We start from the raw sequence: 23,151 nt of genomic DNA, 5'->3' as shown, positions 1-23,151 counted from the left end.
CAACTCAAATCCTTCTCCATGTTGTTGACAGACTGAAAGGATTCCATGTAGCTCTCACTTAATTGGAGGGGATGGATTCAAACCATAGTAGAGCCACCCAGAAGAATGTACGATACTGCCCTTTTGGGTTTATAACCATTCCTGCATTGGCACCTTCTACTATGAGCTGTCCTGGCCATTTCCAGATGTGAACACTCCACTTCTTTTGGATAATCCAGTTGTCCCTCCTGGAATATAGTGGGGATGGGGGTGGGACATCCTTTGTCTGATAAACCCCACTGGAGCAGTTCTCAAAGTGTGGTCCCTGGGCAGCAGCTTCAGTATCACCTGGGTATTTGTTAGAAGCTCAAATCCCATCCCCTTGCTGATCCTGGAACTTTGGGGGTGCAGCCCATATTCTGTGTTTTAAGAAGCCCCCAGATGATTGATACATGCTCATGTCTAGGAACTGCTGCCTTACCTAGTAGACTGGGTGCCTTAGCACACTGCAAGTGCGGCATGTACTTTTCTTCTCTTTCTTTTTGACTTCTGAGACTTTGTCCCTACACATCCCTCCATTCTTCACGTGTGCCTTTTGAAATCACATCCATATTCCTGGCCAGAGTCAGGAGTCACTTCATTCATGAAGCCTTACCTGATTCCCCCTCTCCAACAGGTGTGTGCTCACCGCCCTGGTCACCCCGCCCCCATTGCCGTGGTCCCCTCCTGGCAACACTAGCACCACTGGGCCCTCCTTGTATTGTTGTTCTTCAGTTGCTAAGTTGTGTCCAACTCTTTGTGACCCTGTGGACTAGAGCATGCCAGGCTTCCCTGCTCTCTACTATCCCCTGTAGTTTGCTCAAGTTCATGTCCATTGACTTGGTGATCCTATCGAACCATCTCATCCCCTGCCACCCTCTTCTCCTTTTGCCTTCTGTCTTTCCCAGCATCAGAGTCTTTTCTATTGAGTCTGCTCTTTGCATCAGGTGGCCGAAGTACTGGAGCTTCAGTATCAGTCCTTCCACTGAATATTCAGGGTTGATTTAGGATAGACTGGTTTGATTTACTTGCTGTCCAGTGGCCTCTCAAGAGTCTTCTCCATCACCACAGTTCAAAAGCATAAATTCTTCGGCATTTAGACTTCTTTATGTTTCAACTCTCACATCTGTATATACTGCTGCTGCTGCTGCTGCTAAGTTGCTTCAGTCGTGTCCGACTGTGCGACCCCAGAGATGGCAGCCCACTAGGCTTCCCCGCCCCTGGGATTCTCCAGGCAAGAACACTGGAGCTGGTTGCCATTTCCTTCTCCAATGCATTAAAGTGAAAAGTGAAAGTGAAGTCGCTCAGTCGTGTCCGACTCCTAGCGACCCCATGGACCGCAGCCCACCAGGCTCCTCCGTCCATGGGATTTTCCAGGCAAGAGTGCTGGAGTGGGTGCCATTGCCTTCTCCCATCTGTATATGACTACTGGGAAAATCATAGCTTTGACTATACCCACGATAAAGAACCCTCCTCAGAAATGCAGAATCCCCGCCTGCCCCACTGACTGAGTCAGAATCTGCATTTCATAAGATCTGCAGGTGATTCCCATCTACTTTAAAGGCTAGGAAGCACCTTTTAGACTACCCTGAGTGTACTAAAAGAAATATTTTTTTTTTTTACTGATTACATTTTAATGATACTTATTCACTAGGAAAATAAATGGGAAAAAGAAAAGCCCAGAAATTGACACTGCCATGAGCAGACTTTCAGGGGTCAGTGTTAACGGCCCACCTTTGTTCTAGGAGGGACTGTATTCAGATAGATGACCTTTAGAGACAGGAGGCATGTTTTAAACAACAGCTAACACGATGTCTCGCATAAACCAGCTGTTCAGGAATTTAAAAAAGAGGGAATTCAAGAATTCTATATTAGTATAAATGGCTTCCCAGGTGGTAAAGAATCCACCTGCCAATGAAGGAGATACAAGAGAAACGTGGGTTTTATCCCTGGGTCTGAAAGATCCCTTGGAGAAGGAAATGACAACCGACTCCAGTATTCTTGCCTGGAGAATCCAATGGACAGAGGAGCCTGGCGGGCTACAGTCCATGGGGTCACAAGAGTCAGGCAAGACTCAAAGACTGAGCATGCACACATGTAAAGGTATTGTCTCCTTTCCAGAAGTTGGAGTCCTCAGCCTATTAAAGAGGTAGATGAAGGCTGTTTCTGGCCGAGGATTTCATGGCTATTAAATCCTGGTGTAGTGACCAGAATATCTCAGTCTGAACCCTGAGGATGTGAAGCTTGGTGAAAGCGCTGTAGGCTGCTCTCAGGCATGGTCAGGATCTCGGTTCCAGGAACCCACTTTCTGACCTACCCTGAGGACTGAAACTGATAAGGTGGTTGTAGGTTTTACTAGAATTCTCCAGTGAATGTGGTGGGGTTTGGGGAGAGGGGGCCTGCCTGCCACTCTGGCTCAGAGCCTCGGGGCTAATTTAATCAATCCCGTAAGGGGCCGGGCAGCTGGGGAGAGGCTTTCTGAAGCACTCCAGGGCCACCCTCAGCCCATTCAGCACGCCTAGCTGCCTGCCTTGTCCTTCGGTAACTGTGGCCTGTCCCTACTCCCACTGGCCTTGGGAGCAGCTGTGAGCTGTGGGACCCGATCTGGGCTGTGGGTACCCATGGGAGTCACCCAGCAGATAAAGCTCTGACCTTGGAGTCCTCATGCCCAGACTCTAGACCTGTGCAGCATTTCTCAGCTCTGAGCTCTTTGTCACCTTTGCTTGAGCTGCTTCTTCCTCAAGAAGAGTCAGAGATGGCTGCCTCGGAGTTGGGGGTAGGGTGGGGGGTGGGAGTGCCCCATGCGCTCCACGGGAAAGTCGCTGCCCGCATCACTGTTCCCAGCTGCCAGGTGGGCAGAAACGTGGGTGCTCCTTGCCCACCTCCATTGCTGCTGCTGCTGCTAAGTCGCTTCAGTCGTGTCCGACTCTGTGCGACCCCATAGACGGCAGCCCACCAGGCTCCTCCGTCCCTGGGATTCTCCAGGCAAGAACACTGGAGTGGGTTGCCATTTCCTTCTCCAATGCATGAAAGTGCAAAGTGAAAGTGAAGTTGCTCAGTCGTGTCTGACTCTTGGTGACCCCATGGACTAGCTGGTTCTAAAGGGTCAGTGCAGGGAGAGTGTGAACGGTTCCTGCCCATGTGGTTATTCCCCTTCATGAGGGCGCACGAGGGTGTGTGAGAAGCAGGTATGTCTCTGCACGTGATGATGGTCTGGGCCTCTCGCTGCAAGAACAGCACCTGGGTTGGTGGCAGCCTTATTACAGTACATAGGGTGTGTTCAGACACATTGGGGCTGCTGTGTCAGCCCGGCCAGGGTGTTTCTCTCGAACATCTGGGAGCAATCACTTTCTGCCTGACCGAACTGTGTGGTGGCCCCGAGCAACTCCACATCTAGGTGAATTGCAAAAACAAGCAGGCAGTCATACTCACGAGCTCGCCTCCGTGCAAATGGCAGATGCCAATGGGTTTCCAGAAACACCTGCATCCTTTTACCTGGAGTGCCCAAGCGGAAAGGGACCCCAGCCAAGTCCTGTCACAGACATGCCACTGCTTGCGGTGGAAGCTGCTGCAACCGCCTCGGGGACCTGAAAATTGTTTTGACTTTTTAAAAAAGCCAACATTGGAGTGTGCTTTTTAGCTGTGAAATATCTCTAGACTCCTGAAAATGACTGAAGATTGATCCGAACCTTACTGGCAGTAGTCTCTAAATTCACAATCTCACAGTGGATTTTCACTCAGCAGATCATATGCTATGTTTAAAATTTTCATTGATTCCCAAACTTGGTCATCAACCATCTTAGACTGAAACATTTCTATATTGAAGGTCCGATTCTCCGGGCTTTCAAATGAGCTCAGAATATACCTAGGGTCAGTCATCTGCTGCTAAATTCTGTTTTTGGTTCCAGAAATGCATTTCCTGCCTGATGAGTGGGGTCTCCGAAGACTCTAGACCTGGTTTCTGTGATAGCCCTGCCCCTACCTGCAGGGTATAATGGGAATAATTTCAGAAGAGCTGACAACTTTCTCTCTTCAAACATTATTCGAACATCTATTAACGATGACAATCTAGGGGGTTTTTCAGGAAATACTTATTTGGAGCATGTGGCATCACAAATGGAAGTTTCCTGCCTTTGCTGTCCCTGGCATGTGGCTCTTTGGAAGGTCATCCTTCAATGCCTGGGAGCCCCAGGAGAGATCTGTCTGATACACGTGTGGTCTTCTGCTTAGGAGCAAGGGCAGTGGTTTTATTTTTTTTCCAATTAAAAATGGACAAGTTGTAATTTAGAAAAACATGGATGCCTGTGGATTTTTAAATTGGATTTAGAAAGTTGTGGCGAAGAGTACAGGGACCAGTATTTAATTACCCCTCTCACCAGCCCTGTGCTTTGTCATGCTAGGTGTGGAGAGGCATCGCTGCTGAGCAGGGCTCTCCTAACCAGGGAATCAGGCATCTTGATGGGGTCTTCTATTTGCTATGGCAACAGGCAGTGGGGCAGTGGATGTTGACTTGGGTACCTGGGTTGCTGAGGATCTTACATGCTTAGTTGTTCAGTCGTGTCCGAGTCTTTGCAACCCCAGGGACTGTAGCCTGCCAGGCTCCTCTGTCCATGTGGATTCTCCAGGCAAGAATACTGGAGTGAGTTGCCATGCCCTCCTCCAGGGGATCTTCCCAACCCAGGGATTGAACCTGGGTCTCCTGCATGCAAACAGATTCTTTACCATCTGAACCACCAGGGAAGCCCACTAAGGATCTTAAAGATGGCACAAACATCAGTAAGCTCCTAAAGCAGAGGGTTTGGTTGAGGGGTTTCAGCTGACCACTAAACTAGGGCTGTCTGGTTACCTTGTTAATGAGTTACTAAGGGAATGGAGCAAAATACCCTGCTGATTTCACGCTGCTGATTTTTAAATCCTCTGGTTATTGAGAAGAATGATGGTGCTATATGTGGTTGAAAGTAAATGAAGAAATTGGACATTAAATCCTAGAGTGTTTTGAGGACAAAGGACCTTTGAGTCACCTGAGCCTGGGTCCAGATGAGTAATGGAAACGAGCCAGGTGGGCAGGTGGTGTCGTGTCCGACTCTTTGTGACCCCATGTACTCCCTGACCTTCACTGTCTCCTGGAGTTTGCTCAAACTCATGTCCATTGAGTCCATGATGCCACCCAGCCATCTCATCCTCTGTTGCCCCCTTCTCCTCCTGCCCTCAATTGCACTGCCCAAATAAAGGGTGGGCACTGCTTCAGCTTGGCCTCTTTGGGCCTGGAAGGGATGGCCCTGGGTTTCCAGATCCTCCCATTTTTAAAGAGATGCTGGAAATATGAATTTTATGCAAATTTCTTTTAACTATTGGCAACTAAACATATATACCTTAAAATGCCATGTGGGCAAAATGAGCACAGCAGGAGCTGCAGTTTGCTCTCTGATGTCCTGTCTCCCTTCTCAGATGCTGTTACTATAACCTGCCTGCTGCATGTTCCACCGCTGGTTTGGTGGCAGCCTGTGGCATGGAAGCCCAGCCTCTTGCATCTGAGGCTTATATTCTGGTCTCCCCAAGGCCGATTTCTGGGGACGCTCCGGAGTGACTAGGGCGTTCTGGCTTTCCTGGCTAGCGGGCAGCTCACCCTCTAGTGTTCTTGGAAGCTCTTCCTAGAAGTCCACAGTCATGGCCAGCTGGACTTCCTGAGGCGTGGCTTATGCTCCTGGGTGTTCATATCACACATGCCAGGGGGAGCTGGGTTCTTGGCCTGTTTGTGTGTTTTCCTAGGATACCAGTCAGTAGACCTTCCCTGGGGCGTCGGCTTAATCCCCACACACTTGGGCCCCAAGACATACTTTGCCAGCATGAGAAACAGTTCATACAAATACGGCAGAGTGCGAGGGAGGCGCTGGAGACTGGATGAAGAGGGAAAAGTTCCAAAGAGATTGGGACTGCTACCCCTCCTCCAGCCCCCTTGCAATTTCTACTCTTGGTCCCCAGCCTAATCTGAGCCGTGTGTTCTCCCCCAGGGGAGCTGAAGTTAGGTATTGTTGGCACCTGTATTTACAATGGAGCCCCAGGCCCCTGTATCAGATCGCCTGCAGATGGTAGAAATAAGTGTCCTGAGCTGTCCTCACCCAGACCCTCAGAATTAGAATATAGGGGTATCACCTGGGAAGCTCCTTACAGACAGCTCCCCGGAAGGTTAGTGTGTACACAGCAGTGTAAGAACCACTGTTCTAGGGATGGCGAAGTCACTGGGCAGTAGGGCCCTGTGATTCCAAGTCATGTTCTGTAGGCCCTACCAGGCAGGGACGTGAGCAGACCAGAGGAGCTGGTGGTCAACTAGCCGGTTCTGGCTCACAACCTAGAACCCAGGAGGCAGTGCTGAGTGGTGGCCCCAGGACTGGTCTCATGGGTGGGTGACAGTGTTCTCACGCAGAGCTCTGCAGTTGGGATTTAATGCTCTGTAGCCACAGCTTTGAAATTCTTACCTTTACTATTGATTTTGTGTCTTTTTAAAAATTTAATGGGATCAATACTTATTAATACTTCAGTAAGGGCATTCTTTTGTGTAACTGACACTTTTATTACTGTGAACGCACAAGAGTGAAGAATACAATGACTAGTACACTGAAGCATCTCTGACCTGATTCTCGCTAAAGTTCCAGTGGTTTTTCCCATTACCAGTGCAAAAGTCAGGTCAGTAAGAGGCAATAATATGATGGTGGTTTTGACTTGGTGGATTCCTGAAATAGTCTGAGTCCTCCCGGGAGTCTTCAGGCCATGCGTTGGGAACCACACTGGTCAGTCTTGAACATACTTCATTTTTTAGTTCCTTCACATGTAATAAATCTAGGTGGGACAACGGAGCATGCGCTGGGGACTCGGCGCTTCTGCGCACGTGTGTTTTTGCTGGCCTGGGCTTCCGTTTCTCAGGACCTGGTCTCTGATTCAGGCTGTTTTGTCTGCTCGCCCCACCCGGTGACTTCCTCTGTCCTGTGCACCAGTAGGCATGTGGGTACAGGTGAGCATGTGCCCACGTGCTGAGTTGTGCCAGTGGGCTGTGGGCGTAGCTGAGGGTCTATACAGGCCCTGTGAGTATCCCTGAGCTCGAGGCAGCGCAGTAGTAAAGTGCAGATTTAAATGCCTCCTTGGGCTTAGAGGCCAACCTTCCCCTGGCTTTGCTCTGGTCCATCTGGCTGATCCTCTTCAGTCCTCTCTTCTTTGATGCAGTCATAGAATGTTGGAATTGCAGAGGGCTTCTGTGTGTATCTTTCCTCCGAATTGGATATTCTGTTGTAGGTTAAGGACACAGTCTCAGGAGCCAAGCGGTCTGAGTTGAGTTGCTACTAACTGTCATGATCATGGCAAGTTGTTTGGTCAGTTACAGTTTTTTGGTGAGTTTTACATTAATTATAAGATGAAAATAATAATAGTACCTTCCTCATAACTTGTGTGAGGATTAAATAATTAATGTTAATTCATTAATTCATGTCAAGTGAATAGTAAATGTTTTTAGCTGTTAAATGGATGTTTGGGCTTATGTTACCCAATACAAGTTTGTATGCTCAACATACAGTGGTGGTGTAGTCGCTAAGTCATGTCTGACTCTTGTGACTCCATGAACTGTAGCTCGCCAGGTTTTTCTGGCCATGGGATTTCCCAGTCAAGAATGCTGGAGTGGGTTTCCAGTTTCCTTCTCCAGGGGATCTTCTGAACCCAGGTCTCCTGCTTTCAGGCAGATTCTTTACAGACTGAACCACCAGGGAAGCTCCTCAACACACAGTGAGGCCCAACAAATCGAAACATTGGAGTTTGTCCAGAGAAACATTTATCTCAGGGCTGAGCAAGAAGGGATGGCTCATGTTCAAAAGACCCTGAACTTCCTGAAAAATTTTGGCAAAGCATTTTTAAAGGCCAGGTGAAGGAGGGACATCCCAGAATATGTGATCAGCTGGTGCACAGTTCTCTGGTTGATGTTGAGATAGCAGGGTGGTTAACATCAATCCTTAGGTGCCAGAAGGTCTGGGGGCTGTGTGCTCATGATCATCAGGTAGTTAATTTCTTTCATTTGGTGGTGGTTTTTAACATCTGAAAAAGTCATGAAATATGCATGAGATACTATTTTCTGGGGACTTCAGGGAAGAGCTACAGCAGAGGATATGGGGCAGGGGTCTGTCCAGGGGAGGCCCCATAGGGTCTTGCTCAGTTATACATCTGGCTATAAGGAACCAGCTTGTAGCAGACCAGTACTCCTACCAAGAACAACAGAGGACCAAAACCCGTCTATTTGAAGGTGCTGCTGCTGCTGCTGCTAAGTCACTTTAGTCGTGTCCGACTGTGTGATCCCAAAGACGGAAGCCCACCAGGCTCCCCTGTCCCTGGTACTAGAGAGCTCCAAAGGCAGCCAGGACTTGGGAGGCCAAGACTCGAGAGAGAAGGGAAACTTAATGAGGTCATACTAAGTAAGTCTGATATTCCTAGTTCTTTTTACTGTAATGCATGTCCCGGTTCATCAGCGGTAGGTGCAGAGACGCTGAAGGTAAGCAGAGAGTGACTGTGAGGAGGCTGAGAAGTTAAGTGAAGCTACTATTCATAATGCTGGGGAGAGAAAAACAGAGTAGAAGAAGTGTTAACTGAAATCAGGCAAGCAGACAAAGACTGAAATCCAATTTTGAGTGAGCTCAGTCCTTAATTGGATTATTATGATCTACTCCTACAGCTACCAGAAGCTAAGGAAGATCTCTCTGGAGGAAGCTATCACTCAGAACCTTGAGTTTGTTTTTTTTTTTAATAAACAATGATTGTATTCAATAAAATGTACCTGGTATATCCAGAGACATGATCAAGGGGAAGGGGGAACCATAGAAATGTCTATAAGTGTTCTAGATACTAGAGTTACTAGATATGATCTCTAAAACAGGAGAAATACATTCAAGAAATGAGGCAAGATGGAGAATTTAAACAAAGCAAAACAAGAATGGGGTGTGTGTGTGTGTGTGTGTATGTGTGTGAGTATATATATATATATATATGGAAGCAAATGGAAGTTGTAGAATGAAAAATACAGAAGTTAAAAATAGGGACTTCCCTGGTGATCCAGTGGTTGGGAATCTGCCTGCCATTGCAGGGTATGCAGGTTGGATTCCTGGTCTGGGAGGATTCTGAATCCCTCAGAGCAACTGGGCCCATGTACCCCAACTACTGAAGCCTGCATGCCTAGAGTCTGTGCTCTGCAACAAGAGAAGCGACTGCAGTGAGAAGCCTGTGAACCACAAGTAGAGAAAGCGACAGAGACCCAGTACAGACAAATAAATCAGTAATAAATAAATAACGCCCCCAAATTAATAGAGTGGGTGGTTCAACTAAAGATTAGACACAGATGAAGAGAATATTAATGATGTGAAATATAGATCAGTAGAAGATACTAAGATATGTGGAGTGCAAAAACCAGAAAATGCAGAAAAGAACATGATAGGCATGTGGATCACGGTCTAAAATATGTGTTGGAGTCCTCAAATGGGTGAAAAAGGAGCATGGGGCAGAAGGAATATTTGAAGAGATAATGGCCAGTATTTTTCTCAAATTAACAAATGACGTCAGCCACAACTTCAAGAAGTGCTATAGATTCCAGACAGGATAAACACAAGGCAAACTACACATAAGCACTTCACAGTAAAACTGTTGTAAATTAAAGACAAAGAAAATATTAAATGAAGCCTGAGAAAAAGAGATTATCTTCAAAAGAAAAACAGTGAAACCGGCATCTGATGTTTCATCTGAAATGATGTATGCCAGAAGACAGTGAAGTTAATCGTTTGTGAGTGCAGGTATACTTAGTTTTACTGTGCTTTGCAGATACTGTGGTTTTTTTTTTTTTTTTAATTGAAGTTTTATGGCAACCTGGCATTGTCACATGGTGGTTAATGTTTTTTATTAATAGCAATAAAATATTTTTTAAATGTGCATTTTTTCAGATAAATGCTTTTGCATACTTAATAGACTGCAATATAGTATAACTTTTTAAAATTTTTATTTTTAATTAGAGGATAATTGCTTTACAATATCGTGTTGGTTTCTGCCATACATCAACATGAATCAGCCATAGGTATACATATGTCCCCTGCCTCTTGAACCTCCCTTCCATAAGAAACCAAAAAATTCATGTGACTCACTTTATTGCAGTACTCTGGAACATAGCCTGCAATATCTCCAAGGTAACCTGTACTTCAAGCAAATAACTGCTAATTTAGAATTCTGTTTCCTCCAAAGATATCCTTTAAAGTAAAGGTGGTATGATACCAAAAGCACAAACAACAAAAGAAAAAAATAGGTTAATTGTACTTGATCAAAATTGAAAGCTTTTGAAAGGACACCACTGAGAAAGTGAAAAGGCAACTCATAAATTGGGAGAATATTTTGCGAACCATGTAGCCAATAAAGGACTTGTATGTATAATATATAAGGGCTACTTACAACCTGATAACAAAAAAGACAACCCAAATTAAAAATGGGCCATGAATTTATACAGGCATTTCTCAGTAGAAGATATACAAATGATCCATAAACATATAAAAAGATGCTCACAATCATTCGCCATCAGGGAAATGCAAACAGAAACCGTGAAATACCATCTCGCGTCTATTAAGATGGCCATCGTCAAAAAGAAAACAAGTGCTGGTAAAGTCTGGAGAAGTCGGAGCCTCATGCATTGCTGGTGGGAACGGAAAATGCTGTCGCTGCTTTGGAACACAGTCTGCCAGTTTCCTAAAATACTACGCATAAAGGACTCCACAGTCCTACTCCTAGATACACACCCAAGAGAAACGAAAGTGTATGTCTATATAAAAACTTGTGCACAAATATTCATAGTAGTAGTATTCATAATAGTCCCAAAGTGGAAACAACCCAGTGTCCATCAACTGATAAATGGATAAATCAAATGTGGTGTATCTGTGTAATATAATATTCTTTAGCAATGAAGGGAGGGAGGTGCTGATAAATGCTGTAGTAAGGAAGAAATTTGACACCTTTGTACTAAGTAGTGGAAGCAGCTAGTCACAAAAGACTATTGTGTGATTCTGTTTATATGAAATGTCTAGAATAGGTAAATCTGTAGAGACAGGAAGTAGATTCATAGTTTCTGGGTAGAGAGCGGGTGTGTTTGCGGGAATGAGAAGTTACTATCGATGGATAATGTGGTTTCTTTTTGGGATGATGGAAATGTTTTAAAGTTGATTGTAGTAATGGATGGCCAAGTCTGTGAATATACAAGCCAAGGAATTGTATACTCTAAATAGGTGAATTATAGGGTATGTGAATTATATCTCAGTACAGCTATTACAAAAAAAAAAAAAAATTGAAATAGAGGTGTTTCTAGAAAATAGGAACTGTGGAAATTTGTTGCCAGTAGACTCTCACTTAAAAACTGCTAACTAGACTTCTTCAGGCAGAAGGCAATGATCACAGATAGAAGCACAGAAACCCAGGAAAGAATGAAGGGCAAGAGACCAGAGTGAAAATGTGATTGAATTTAAATGAACATTGACTGCCAGACAATACTATGTCATGGGGTCCAAAATACATCTCTCATTATGTTGAAAGGTGTATACCATATTAAAATGGTCTAGGGCCCTTACATTTTCCGGTAAGTGATAACTCTCATTCATAGTAGGTTCTGCTGAGTTAGGAAGCCAGATTATTTAGAGGATAAATTACTGAAAGAATTAATAAAAGAATATATAGCTAGGAATGAGAAGAATAAGAAGAAGGAAATACGAAATAGTAGAGAATAGTGCTTTAAACTAATAGATGCCAAGAAAGGCAGAAAAAGTAAACTAGACCGTGTAGGTCAAATACTAAATATGTAGATTTGAACCTAGACAGTAGCAGTCACTTTAGGTTAACAGACTTTGTTAAATGCTTTTATTAAAAAACTAACATGGTCAGATTGGATAAAAGCTGTTATCTACTTACAGGAGGTACATATCGAATATATGAGCACCAAATGTTGTAAGTAAAAGACTGGAGGAAGATAAACCGTGCAGCTCTAACCCAAAGCAACTGATATGGCCATCCTAGTAACAGACGCCAGAATCTGTAAGGCAAGAAGCATTACTAGAGATAAGGGGGAATCTCATGGTGCTAAAAGACTAGGAAATAATATTTTCACTAGTAAGTCTAAATCAACTAATCAAATATTGACAGAAAGGAAAAAAAGAAAAATTTGCAGTTGTAGTGGGAAATTAATATATGTCTCTATAGAATAAGCATATGAAGGACAATAAAGATAGAGGAGATTTGAGAAGCTCAGTTAACAAACACTGCAGTTGTTGAGTACACATCCTTTGTGCTTACTGGGCCATAAAATAAGTTTCAAGAAATTTCAAGGTTCTAGTGTATAGAACTGGGAACTTATTCAATATCCTGTGATAAACCATAATGGGAAAGAAAAGAATACATATATGTATAACTGAGTCACTTTACAGGAGAAATTAAACACAACATTGTAAATCAACTGTACTTTGATGAAATTTTAAAAAATTTCAAAGATTGGAAATCATACAGAATATATTTCTGGTCATAGTGAAATTAAGCTAGAAATAAACAGTAAAAAAAAGATGCTAGAAAACTCCTAAATATTTGGGAATTATGTAATACACACTCCTAAATAGCCCGTGGGTCAAAGAAGAAATCCCAGTGGAATTGAGAAACTATTTTGGATTTAAGATAATGAAAATACAGCATATTGGATCTTGTGGTCTGTAGTTAAACCTTACTTAGAGGAAAATTATTGTCTCAAATGCACCTGATTGAGAGAAAGAAAGACTGAAAATCTTCACGTTTTATACATTAGAAAAAACCCAGCTTACTAAACACAAAAATATTGAAGGAAGGAAATAGCAAAGGCAACAGAAGTTAATGAGATAGAAAACAGACGTAAAATAATGGAAAAGCAATGCAATCAAACATTGGTTCCTTGAAAAGACTATTAAGTGAATAAAAGACCTCTATTAGAGGAAAAATGGGAAAACACAAATTGCCACTATTAGGAACAAAAAGGGGGACACCATTAGAGAACCTCCAGCCACAAAGAGCTAGCTGTTACCTTAGGTTCACTGGTGTACTGTGAGCTTTCAACCGCCGTGTTTTTTTCCATGCCCAAATCCATTTCTCTACTCAACTCCTCCACTTGTTTTGGGCATAACATCTTAGAAATACCAATTTAATCCTATCCCCCCGCCCCCAGCAGTTTTTTGTATAATGTTCCCCATGTTGGTAAATGGTAGCAGCGTTTATCAATTTGCTCAAGCAAGACACCCTGTGGGATCCTCCACATCTGACCAGTCACTGAGTCGTTCTCACTTTTCCTTCTTCCCTTCCCCTCTTTTTTTCTGTATCATCCTCTCCCCTCTTTTCTCTCTGTTGCCACTGCTTCTACTGTTGTCCCAGCCACCTTCAAATTGCCCGACATTCTTTCAGTGGCCTCTTATTTATCTTCCCCCTTCTGTCCTCCTATTGCAAAAGTGATCCTGCATGCATCTGTTTTCAACCAATTTCACAGCTTTTTGTTGCCTTAGAATCAAGTCTAAAATCTGCTATGGCCACTGAGTCTTCCCCTCCGGAGCCCTTGGCCTGCTTTCTTTTAGTATCTCTACTACTCAACCTCCTCTGTGTCAGGGCTTTTATATCCATCGTACTTCAGCTCCCTCATCCCTCCAGCGAAAGTAAGAGCAGAAACAGCAAAGCTATTAACTCCTTGTTCTCCTCTTTTCCTTGTTTGGGGCTTGGGCCCATCCACAGCCATGAATGCCCCCTGGAACCTGGCCTGTAATATAAGGACATACCGCAGTGCCAGGCCAGAGAAGGAGCACAGGAAAGGATTATTCATCTGAATGAGTGAATGATAATAGATCAATAACAACACTGAAACTTGGTGCTGATAACTAGTTTTCAGCTTGACTGAATGGGAGGCACATGTACACCCATGGCTGATTCATGTCAATGCATGGCAAAACCCACTACAATATTGTAAAGTAATTAGCCTCCAATTAAAATTAAAAAAAGAAAATGAAAAAACACAAGTGAATATAGTCTGGCCTTTTTAAGAGAGAAGTTTAATGGATTTTGATTATTTATTTAATGATAGAAAGGTCCTGTAATATAATACAAATATTTGCCATATTATCATGTTGCTCAGTTTAAGCTCTTAATGGGAGAAACCTTGCCTTTGTCTTTCTTCTAGAATTTGGCAGAAGCCCTTCCTTTGGTTGGTGAGCTGTGCAATTTTGTTGACTTAAGTAGAAGTCTGGGGCTTGATTTGGAAGCTGCCTAAATCAATATCAGGACATTGCTTCTCTCACTGAGGTTGCTGGCCACAAATAACATAACTTACTAAAGGTTTCCGAGGAAGTAAAATCCAACTGCTTTCAAAGTAAATACATTCATATTATTTCATAACCCATATAGGCTCGATCTTCAAAAATATCCTTGTATGTAACCCTAAAACATTTATGAAGTACCCACAATATATTTGTTGTTCTAAAGTGGCTAAATGGGCCCCTAGAGATTTAGAAGTTTAAATATGATTTGTTGGGGTTAACCAACAGGCCTGATTTCTTCTGATATCACGTGAGTCAGTTTCCTTTGGTCTTTCTCTTAAAGAAAACTGACCCAGCATTCCTTTTATTTTTAAATTATGTCCAAATCACAGCTTTATGTGAAACTATGCATTTTTGTTGTTGTTGTGAGATGTGTTATGCATTTGAAGGGGATGAACATGGAAAGTGCGTGTAGTTTGAAGGATGCTGAAATGAATGCCATGTCTTCACTGCCTGTCTTAGGAGATGGCAGGGGGTGGCCCCGCGGCATGTGCCCTCGTCCCTCGGCCTTGGCCCTCACGGGATGGGGGCAACCAAAGCCCACAAAAGCTTGACCGGCCGAGCCAGGACTCTGTGAAGGTTTATGAAGAATTGTGAAAGGGACATGTGGCCTTGCTTGTTGGAAAGCTGTCCTTCCTGATGGTTTTGCTTGTCATCTGAGTTTCTAGTCTCTGCTGCCTTTAGAAGGAACCACAAAGTTGAGGGAAGCCAGAAGCTTCATGACTGCCCTGCAACTGGAGCCCCAGTGGAGGGGGAAACCGTAGCTGTCTCAGAGCTGACCTGATGCGAGGTTTGCCTGCCTGCTGCTCTGAGGGAGGGGTGAGCCTGGAGTGGGGGGCACAGGGCACCCACCGTGGACCCGGCCCTGGAGCGACATGGGTGCACAGCAGGGCTTCACTTCTGAGCCAGGAGCGGGTCCAGTGCCGTCAGAAGGGCCCTGGGCTGGAAGCTGCCATTTTGAAAGTCTTCATCATTTTACCCTTCAAATGTGCATTTTGTACGACGAGATGGGGGCACAGGCTCAGAGGGCCTGGGATTGCAGCTCCTGCAGGGTTTCACCTTCAGCCGCCTCCTCGCCTTCCTGGGGGGACAGTGCAGCTGGCTGTGCCCCCACTCGCTGGCACGTTCCCCCCGGCAGCTGCTGCTGTCTCCTGTCCTCTGTCCTTGGTCCCTGGTAGGGGCTCAGCCTCCAGGAGGGGCAGGGCCAGGCATGTACGCACCGTGGTGGCTGAGGACCGGGCCTGGGGCTGGCGCTCCTGCCTCGAGCCAGTGGTGTCACGGTGTGTTCAGTGGGCACCTTGGTGGGGTGAGCTCTCACCCACCTCAGAGCCCGGCACCAACCACTCTCGAGTATGAGGCCGCAATCCCTGGGGGCCCACATGCTGTGGATGGAGGTGACAGGCTCAGAAGAGATTGGTTGAAAGCAACAAGCATGGCCCCAGTCCAGTGGGTCTGCTGGGCAGTTCTGCTTTGGGCCAGTCTGGTCATCATGGCTGGCCCTCATCCTGGGTCTGTCATTAGCTGGCAGCTCACTTGGAGCCTTGGGGATCCAGGTTGGCCCTGCTCCGTGTGTGGCAGTTGGCAGGCTGTCGGCAGGGGCAGTGGGAGCAACCAGGTACCCTGGAGATGGGGAACCCGGGCTGCTTCAGTGGTGGCCGCGTTCCAAGGGCAACAGGAGAGGCCAGCCCTAGTGAGCAGGTGTCTCTCAAGTCTCTGCCATGTCACATTCGCTACCTCGTTGGCCAAAGCAAGACATAGCCCAGCCCAGAGTCCAGGAACCAAGAAGGAATCCACCTCTTGATGAAAGGAGCTGCAAAAATGATGCAGGGACAGGAGGAACCCCTGAAATGACATCAGCAAATGACATTTGTTTTAATTTTTTCTTTAAAAAATCAGCATGTATTTTCCCACTTCTGAACTCTTACCAAAATTAGCTTAAGATTAGACCTCGTGTATATTTATAGAACAGTTCTGTGCAAATCTATTTCAGAGTTCCCCAGAACTTTATTGCCTAGACTAAGGATTCCTTTAGACCTGCTGCCCAACCCAGATAATCATTAACCACCCCAGTAACATGCCACTTCACCGGATTAAGGAAAGAAGAGAAGGTATGAGCTGAGAAGTGACGTCAGCCTTGTTTTAGGTATTTTTCCTCCCCAGGATGGCGAGCCTGCCTTTTCCATCTTTGAATGCACTGTCTTTGTAGGAGCGGTCAGGGGAAGGTGAGTGACCTCATGCAGGTGGTCTACAAAGATGGGAGGGCTTGTCCCGTGTCTCTGGGGCTCCAGGCCCCATTTTAACGGTTTGTTTTGACCGAGAGGAGTGGCACAGAGTTCCAGAGTACTTGGAAGGGTCCCTCGTGTGGCTCTGTGACTGGCCCCTTCCCAAGCACCCCAGCCCCACCAGATTCCTGGTCCCCCCGCCACTCACTGTCACTACCTGCTCACCTTCCCTAGCCACTGTCCTGAGATCGCCCTGCACTGCTGTCTTCCCACCGGGCTTCCGGCTCTGCCTTGTGTCCTGAAGTGCCCGGCAGTGTCCTGGCCACCAAACCCAGAGCCAGGAAAGGAGTGCGGGGAGCCACGCTGCCAGGGGATCAGGGTTGACATGAAAATCGCTGGAGTCAGGAAATTCCAGGGCCCTTCAGTCATTTGGGAAGACATTTGACCTGAGAGGCCTGGGGTGGGGGGATCAGGTTCCCTTCATGTCAGGAGGAATTGAGGTTCCTGTCAGGAACTGGCCTGGCAGGGAGGCGTCCGGGTCCTCCACTCTGTGGGCAGAGCCTGAATGGTTCTGTCTAACCCTTTCTAATAACTAGATTGGAATTAAGCGCCACTCGCCGCCTATTTGCCTTGTACTTTCTGTCGTGACTGTTAACTTAGTTATCCCTGACAAGACTGAAGCCTGCGTTTGGTATACCCATCAATTTGTTTGTAACTGAAGCCGAACTCCAAAGTACCAAGGGGTTTTTACTGTTCATGCATCAGTCCAGCCCAGTAGCTTTTCCTGCTCCTTGGCTCACGTGATGGTTTACAAGTTAATTGTGCATCTGGGGTGTGGTGATGGCGGGGCTCATGTCGTGGAATGCAGCGGCCAGCGTGTGCAGATTTGTTTGGCATCTTCACAGGCTGCCTGAGTTGCGGTGACCCCTTTGTGCACATGTGCCCCAGCTTGCTAAGGGGAGCAAGCTGACCTTGCCCCCTTCCTATAGCCCTACTGTAAGCCCCACTTTCAAGGGACTAAAGGGCACAGAGTCATTGTTTCTGTTTTAGTTGAAGGACTTGCACAAATCGCCCAGCTGTTAATTACGGAGGCAGGGTCGTGACACCTGGCTTAGGAAGTCAGGTAGCCTTTCTGCTGGAAGGGGAATGTCCTGTCTGATAGAGGATGCTTGGGTCTCGGGGGCTGTGGATGCTAATTACAGCTGAAGGAATACAACTGAAGGTGAACTTCCACACATTTTGACGGTTGGTTTATGTGGCTTTTCCTTCTCTTCTGTGTTCTATTAATGTGTCGTACTTGCTTGACAAAATGATCTTTGAAGAAAGGAAGCCAGTATGTGTTCCTTGGTGCCCAGCCCATGCCTAACATATAATTTTATTAAAATTGAACCATGGAAATGGCAGTAGCTACTGATGCCCTGAATGTGAGGAGACGAATCATGAGAACAGGCAGTTCTGCTAAGGTTTTGGGATTCTGTGGTTTTGGAGGCTGGGGAGGTGGAGGGGGGGTCCTGCTGTGATTTGGGGCTGCTGGGAGCATGAGGAGGCAGGTACCTGGTGGGTCAGGGTGAGCAGTGGGGCCAACCAGGTATTCACCCCAGCTGCTGGGAATAAAATCAGGAGGTATGGAGTGAAGACGATGTGGAAAATAACCATGGTTGCTGGTAAGAATGGTGGCTCAGATGGTAAAGAATCTGCCCGCATGCAGGAGACCTGGGTTCGATCCCTGGGTTGGGAAGATCCCTTGGAGAGGAAAATGGTAACCCTCTCCAGTAATCCCATGGACAGAGGAAGCTGGTTGGGGGTGGGGCACTATAGTCCATGGTATCGCAAAGAGTTGGACACGACTGAGCGATTAACATTTATTCATGTCTGCTGGCCCCTAGTGATCCGCATCTGCTCCAGCTAAGGAGAAGAGCACAGGACTGGGGGAAGGGTGAGGGCTGAACGTCCAGGACAGGGGGACTCAGCCTTTCGTCCACTCCCTGCTAGTGTCCACTTGAGGTGCCTCAAGTTGATGACCTGGGAGGGCCAGAAGCAGCATGTGCTGAACCTGGTCTGGGTGGTTTGAGAGGGAATTTTGTTCAATGCAGTCATTATGCAAAATTAAATTATCCTGTGTGTATATATATATATATATATATATATTCAATGAACAAAAGTTATTAGTATATTAGAAACAAAGGTAAAAATATTCAAATATGTACACCTAAGTATATACTATGCTGCTGCTGCTGCTAAGTCGCTTCAGTCGTGTCCAACTCTGTGCGACCCCATAAACAGCGGCCCACCAGGCTTCCCCGTCCCTGGGATTCTCCAGGCAAGAACACTGGAGTGGGTTGCCATTTCCTTCTCCAATGCATGAAAGGGAAAAGTGAAAGTGAAGTCACTCAGTCCTGTCCGACTCTTCACGACCCCATGGTCTGCAGCCTACCAGGCTCCTCTGTCCATGGGATTTTCCAGGCAAGGGTACTGGAGTGGGGTGCCATTGCCTTCTCCAAGTATATACTATATATATATATATAACTGACTCACTTTGCATTACACCTGGAACTGATAATATTGTGAGCCAACTCTACCTCAAAAAAGTACTCAAAACATGTTACTTTCTAATTGTTTCATTGCATTGGGAGTTACTTTCATCTCCTGAATCTGTATGATAAAAATACTATATGCTGGTGAGCTTCTGTGAATCTCTTTTTAGCTCCACACTCAGTGACTTCACACTGGTAGCTTGAAACCGGCCATGGTGGGAATATTTGTACCACATAAGCGTGCACATCTCTCCTCCCTGTGCAACAGAGCAATAATTCCTCTCCAACTCAGTTCTCTCTGTCTGGCTTGAATGTGGACCACAGCCTCTAAATGGCTTCAACCCCCTCGAGGGGAACCAGAAACTCTATCCAAAAGCTTCCTTCTTTGGACTCGCACAGTTCACATTTCCAAGGATGGAGGCAAAAGAAATGATCATAGCTTAAAGTGCTTTCGGTCTTCCCAGGTGACTCAGTGGTAAAGAATCCCGTCAATGCAGGAGATGCAGTTTTGATCCCTGAGTCGGGAAGATCCTCTGGAGGAGGAAATGGCAACCCACTCCAGTATTCTTGCTTGGTAAATCCCATGGACAGAGGAGCCTGGCGGGCTACAGTCCACAGGGTCTCAAAGAGTCAGACATTCCTTAGCGACTGAGCATGCAAAGGGCTTTCAGTTTCCTTGTCTGCTAGTCTGTTGATGATATGTGGGATTAAAAATGAGCAGAAGTGTTGATACTGTCAACAGAATGGACCACAAAAGCTTTATTAGTTGAACATGCCAGTAGGAGTTAAAAGAAAGAATGAGCTGCAGTGATTACAGCTCTACGTACACAAGGACCAGTGGACATGGTAACATTTCCTTGTCTAATTAGAATTTCCACCTAAGAATGATAAAGGCTGATTTTAGTCCGCAGGAGACCCAAGCCCAGGAGATGCCTTCTGCAGGAAATCCTCTGCTTCTGTAAGCAGGGAAGCCAGCTCCCTGGGTGTCCCCCCAAAGCTTAGGCACACCTCCCCTGAGTGTTCCCCCCAAACCCTGGGGGCACCTCTGGCATCAGAGTACAGTGAGTTTGGCCCATTGGGCCCCAGCTTTCTCAGATCAGATTGCCCATCTGTAAAGTGCCAGTCAAGAATGTTGACCCTCACCAGCATGCCTTTAATAGTTTGTTATTAGGGAAATAAAACAAGTGAATCAAATAGGATTAACCCCTTCAAATGATTTAACTATTTCTTACAAATAACAAAGAACAAATTCCTTTCATTCTGTTGAGGATAACCAGAAACGTGGAGCTGTGGGGGTCTCTGCAAGAATTAGCAGCTTGTTATAGATGCTGATTCTGGACAAGTTGACAGTCTTTGTTTCTCCTGTTCAGGATAATAAGCAAAGCTTTTCCATCAAAGGAGACTAATTCCTTGTTTGAAATCTCCCTTATAGCAGGAAGATTAGCAGGCCTTTACCTAGATGTTTTGAAGTAGCCACGTATTTGCCTCCACTTCTCCCTAGTCTCCTGGCATTTTCGAATAAGAGCTTTAACTCATCAAGTGGATGAATAATAAGAGCCACCCTTACTGAGAAATGAAGCATGAAGTTATATACTTGGATTTTCTCATAATGTTCATCTTTGGTTAAAATTGCTTTCCTGTATTTTTAAGTGTATGGATTATTCTAAATGTCATGTCATGCTGGCTAATTGAAACAGCCTCAAAGTCTTAATGACTTACTAGAGCAAAGGCTCATGTCTTGCTCTTGTCACTGTCCAGGATGGGTGAGTGGGAGCTGGGCAGCACAATGCTGTCTTCCATGCAGTGATGTGGGGACCTGAGCTGCTTCTATCTGGGGTCTGCTGGTTTCCAGACTTGAGAGTCCTTTCTGGCTCCTCTATATTTGGCCACAGGCACGAGAAGAAAGGTGTGCGGTTGGGTAGGAGTGTTTTGGCCAGGCCTGTTGGGATTCTTCCCTTTCACCTATATTCCAGTGGTCAGTACTCAGTTACCCAGCAATAGCCCAACTATAAACCTGCGATACATGGTCTCTGTCCCCAGGAGGAAAGGGAATGGCGTTGGCAAGCTTGCAGCATTACCTTGGCCAGACCAGAGCGCTCCGATCACCAAAGTTGCATTTTTGTGAGCGTATTTTCAAGTCCTCAGAAGGTCTCTGGCCATAGAGCAGATGCAGAGCATAGTGGTCAAGAGCATGACCTCAATTCAGATTCCCTGAATTCAAATCCCACCTCCATCACTTATCAGATATGACAAGTGTCTTAATCTGTCTCTGTGACTCAGCTTTCTTATTGTGAAATGGGGATAACAAAGGAAATCACTAGAGTTTGTGTGAGAATGAGATGGTGTAACATGTAAAATGCTTAGAATTACGAATGGATGTAATTAACAACATATAAGTATTTGTTAATGGGCTTCCCAGGTCGCTCAGTAGTAAAGAATCTGCTTGCTAATGCAGGAGATGCAGGTTTGATTCTTGGGTCAGGAAGATCCCCTGGAGAAGGAAATGGCAACCCATTCCAGTATTCTTGCCTACGAAATTCCGAAATTCCGTAGACAGAAGGAGCCTGGTGGACTACAATCCATGGGGTTGCAGAGAGGTGGACACAACTTACCGACTGAACAATGACAACAACAAGTATTTATTAAATAAATTTTCTAAAAATGAGACTAGTAATAAAGAGACCTAGTGTCCTTTTTGGTGAGTTGTAGTTCGAATATATTGCCATTCAGATAAGGCAATGGCACCCAACTCCAGTACTCTTGCCTGGAAAATCCCATGGGTGGAGGAGCCTGGTAGGCTGCAGTCCATCGGGTCGCTAAGAGTCGGACACGGCTGAGCAACTTCACTTTCACTTTTCACTTTCATGCATTGGAGAAGGAAATGGCAACCCACTCCAGTGTTCTTGCCTGGAGAATCCCAGGGACGGGGGAGCCTGGTGGGCTGCCGTCTATGGGGCCGCACAGAGTCGGACACGACTGAAGCAACTTAGCAGCAGCATTAATTATAATGGAACAAACCTGACCATAGAATCTGAGTGAGTAGGCTGCTCACTGGGTCAAAGGAAACAGCATGTTTTCTCCACCAAATTTGCCTTTTAAACTGTGTCTCTCAATCCATGGTTCCACTGGCATCTTAGTTTCCACTCTCCAAATCCATGGCTTCTTCTGGGCCCCTGAGAGTGAAAGGTGATATTGGCCCAGTGCCTCTCCTCCCCTGGCCACATCTTATAGGTCCTGTCTATGTCATTCACGTAGTGGGTATAATTTCTGTCTACCTGTTATGCAGTTTTCTTCCAATCTGTTTATATGAACATCCTACCTCTTCCATTAGGATCCAGATTTGGGGATAATGCATGGTTTTATTAATTTATTTTAAAATACTGATTGATCAGTTGGGCTGTGCTGGGTCTTAGTTACGACATGTGGGATCTTTAGTTGTGGCATATGGGATCTGGTTCCCTAACCAGGGATCGAACCTCGGCCCGCTGCACTGGGAGCGTGGAGTCTTAGCCTCTGGACCACGAGGGAAGTTCCCGATAATGGTTGATTTCAGAAAACACACGAGGGCAACAGGAGTGATTTCTGGGTTCCAGCCCCCACCTCAGCAGCAGGCTGGGCTTAACAAGCTCTTTCTCTTGCAGCTGGACGACTGCACCCTGCAGCTCTCCCACAATGGTACTTACCTGGACTTGGAGGCCACCCTGGCCGAGCAACGGGACGAGTTAGAAGGCTTCCAGGATGACGCTGGGTAAGAGTGACTGCTGTCCCTGCCAGCTGGTCCTGACCCTCCACGAAATGGGGCTTCCTTGAGGCCTTCAAATATTTTGGAGAAATCACCATAGCTTTCACCTTGTCTCACTCATAGTCACACAAAAGGACTCACCAGTAGTAACTGCCGACTCTTTGAATTTGAGTAGCTCTTCTTGGTAAGGTTACTCAGGGGTTGAGAATTTCTGGTGTAGTTTAATTAAGCATGTGATATTTACATTCAAAGTTTCTTTTTAACCCAAA

The 23,151-nt window shown here is 45.7% G+C and overlaps 1 protein-coding gene across 13 annotated transcripts in view; it reads left to right on the top strand.

Annotated features, from left to right (window-relative positions):
• The window catches only part of FHOD3 (formin homology 2 domain containing 3), a 523,276-nt gene that overhangs the window by 39,002 nt on the left and 461,123 nt on the right, over positions 1–23,151 (top strand). For all 13 annotated transcript variants that reach the window (XM_086372649.1, XM_086372648.1, XM_086372647.1 and 10 more), the window contains exon 2: positions 22,782–22,888. In XM_086372649.1, the coding sequence (XP_086228775.1) occupies positions 22,782–22,888 (107 nt within the window). The remainder of the gene's footprint in view (positions 1–22,781; positions 22,889–23,151) is intronic.

This window comes from Bos grunniens, chromosome 24 (genome assembly GCF_055505025.1).
Source record: "Bos grunniens cultivar Pamir isolate PY7600 chromosome 24, Bosgru_T2T1.0, whole genome shotgun sequence".
NCBI lineage: Eukaryota > Metazoa > Chordata > Mammalia > Artiodactyla > Bovidae > Bos > Bos grunniens.
This window is presented reverse-complemented; position numbering and strand designations above follow the sequence as displayed.